We start from the raw sequence: 2490 nt of genomic DNA, 5'->3' as shown, positions 1-2490 counted from the left end.
GACTACCGACGTCAAACACTGACACTGGTCTTCGGGAAATCCTGCACTGTACAGCTGTAGCAATTCTGCCTACTTTCACAAATCTCGACTGCCTTGCGGAGAACGGAGAGTCTCCCGACACTCTCCCGAGCAGTCTTTTCTTTTGGTAAGTGTTTTACGGCGTTTGCAAATGCATAAGGTCATAGTGTATGAGCGCGCGGGACACACCTAATATTTTCAGTTGGTAGAAAATTTTGAATTTTCCCTGGGTGGCGACCGAAGCCTACTCTTATCGATTTTAGACCATCAAGGGATCTTGAAGAGGAGACGAAAGCAGACGACAGAACATGGCTAGAGAACAGAAAAGGAGGTGGAAGGAGACAATTTTAGAGAAGAAAATATTTTGGTCGCTAACCGGATTCGAACCCTGGACCTTTGAATGAGAGGCCAACGCCTTAACCTCCAGTCCACGAAAGCCAGTACCCCCCCACCCCCCGAGCAGTGTGCAGTCATGTTGAGGCTGATGTTGAAGGCCTCCAGGGAAGCTTTGAGGGTTTTCTTTGTAATGTTTCTTCATTTTTCTTCTGACACTCATGGGGGTATTTGCCTTGCGGTAGTACGCTAAAGAATAATTTGTTGGGTTTTATTGACAATTGCTAGTCTGGTAGGAGAGCTACATGATTCAGAGTGTTTAATTATATGTATTTATTATGTATATTATCTGTTTGCCATGGTAACCAAACCTTTCCCACAGGAATCAATAAGTGTTATTTGTTAATATAATTGATTTTTACTTATTGATTTTATTTTGTTCCCCCCCCCCCTTTCCTTGCTGTTTTCCATTTTCCTTAGCTTTGTTTGGGGAGCTATTACTATTACCAGCGCACACCGTTAACAAGGTCGAATCGTGTCTCTGCCTTTTAAAAAATATTCTTTTAGAGTTCAGAGTCGCTACACACATGGCGCCAAATACTCTTTAGGGTACTGGAAGTGTTTGGATCTCAATAAAAAGGTGGGTAGTTAGCAAGCGCTCTGTTGTGGTTTGCTTCTTCTTTCTTGTCAAATATCTATCGTCATAATCTCTCCTCCTTTTTTATTGTAAGCTACTCTCTTGTAACACCTCAAATCTTTGGAACTGATATTATGACCTAATTGTGTTGCAAGTGCCTTAAAACTCTTACTAAAACTAAACGAAAGTAGAAAAATCAAAGCCAGCTGCGAGTCCTTCTGCTCTGTGTTTGTAGAGCGAAAGAGACAGAAACACCGACTTCCCGGCTTACCTTTACTCGATGTACTATCACCTGTTACACTCGCCTGTCCGCGCGAGCGCGCATTCAGCGCTCACATCGATTTGTGTCCGCCTTTCCTGCTCCCGCACGCACGCGCACTGGCGACGACGAGAGAGGCTGGATCGTGGTGACACTCTGGCGCACACACACAATATTCGCACACATGCACACACACACACACGCGCGCGTGCGATAACAGCACTCTCATTTAGGAATTTCCTCTGAACAGATAAGACCAGCTCACCGTCGTTCAGAGGTGTGGGTTAGAGCAATTTCCTTATGCCACGTTCAGTTTTATAGCACCACTATCAGATTGCAGGCGTAAGGACTAGGGGTATAAAGATTAAAGAGAGGAGTAAAAAGATATCTCGCTTTACACGTTATCCTGACTCTTAACTGCAAACTAAACCCTTCCGCGAAGTGCTCGCTAAGAGCCAAATTTCTTCTACGTCCTTTATTGAAGTTTTACAAATTAATTGTCCTTATAAATAGAACAAAAATAATTAATTAAACAGAAACGTCATTGAGAGCTGAAAAAAAATAATTCCGATAGCAATCGAGTTGTGCTTCTCAAGGTCAAAGGTTGAAAGATTCCAATTACGAAGATGTTTTAAAACTACAAATCATTCAACATTATAGTATAGCTATGCCGTTGAATCTTCAGGGAAAAACATCGCATCTTGTTGTTTCCAATAAAGTCTAAAGGTCTCTTATCAGTGGTGATATATACATCTTTAACCAAATTTTGAACTAAACAAAGAGCATGGTCTATTTGGTTTGTATAACATTGTTGAATTTTTGTTTCAGTAGAACATGACAATACAAAACGTCTGATTTTTACAATTGTGTGGAAGATCACGACAGCACCTGATGCTCTAGATAACTGGAAGGTATTCCACTGTAAATTAATCCGGTAACTGTTTGCACGCTTTCAACTCTGCTTACAAAAAAACGGAGTAAAGACTAAGAAAATAATGGCAACATCAGCTGAAAAATCTGGAGCGACCTCACAGAATTTCCTTCGCCAATTTCGAGACAAGAAAACGAGGAAATTTCGAGAAATCAGCGCCTCCAGTTTTATGGATGTTTGGAATCATTATGACTCAGACGGTAAGAGCACGTTTTATTTGTTAATTTGTTCCTCAATTAGTCTCAAAAACTCACATACACGCACACACACACACACACACACACACACACACACACACACACACACACACAC

General features: G+C 41.5%; 1 protein-coding gene across 1 annotated transcript in view; it reads left to right on the top strand.

Annotated features, from left to right (window-relative positions):
* Positions 1-1404: 1404 nt before the first annotated feature.
* The window catches only part of LOC101850945 (calbindin-32), a gene marked incomplete in the record, with an annotated part of 155313 nt that continues 154227 nt past the window's right edge, over positions 1405-2490 (top strand). The window contains 2 exon segments of the mRNA XM_035968816.1: positions 1405-1589; positions 2076-2378. Coding sequence (XP_035824709.1) covers positions 2243-2378 — 136 coding nt within the window.

This window comes from Aplysia californica, unplaced genomic scaffold (genome assembly GCF_000002075.1).
Source record: "Aplysia californica isolate F4 #8 unplaced genomic scaffold, AplCal3.0 scaffold00086, whole genome shotgun sequence".
Lineage (NCBI taxonomy): Eukaryota > Metazoa > Mollusca > Gastropoda > Aplysiida > Aplysiidae > Aplysia > Aplysia californica.
This window is presented reverse-complemented; position numbering and strand designations above follow the sequence as displayed.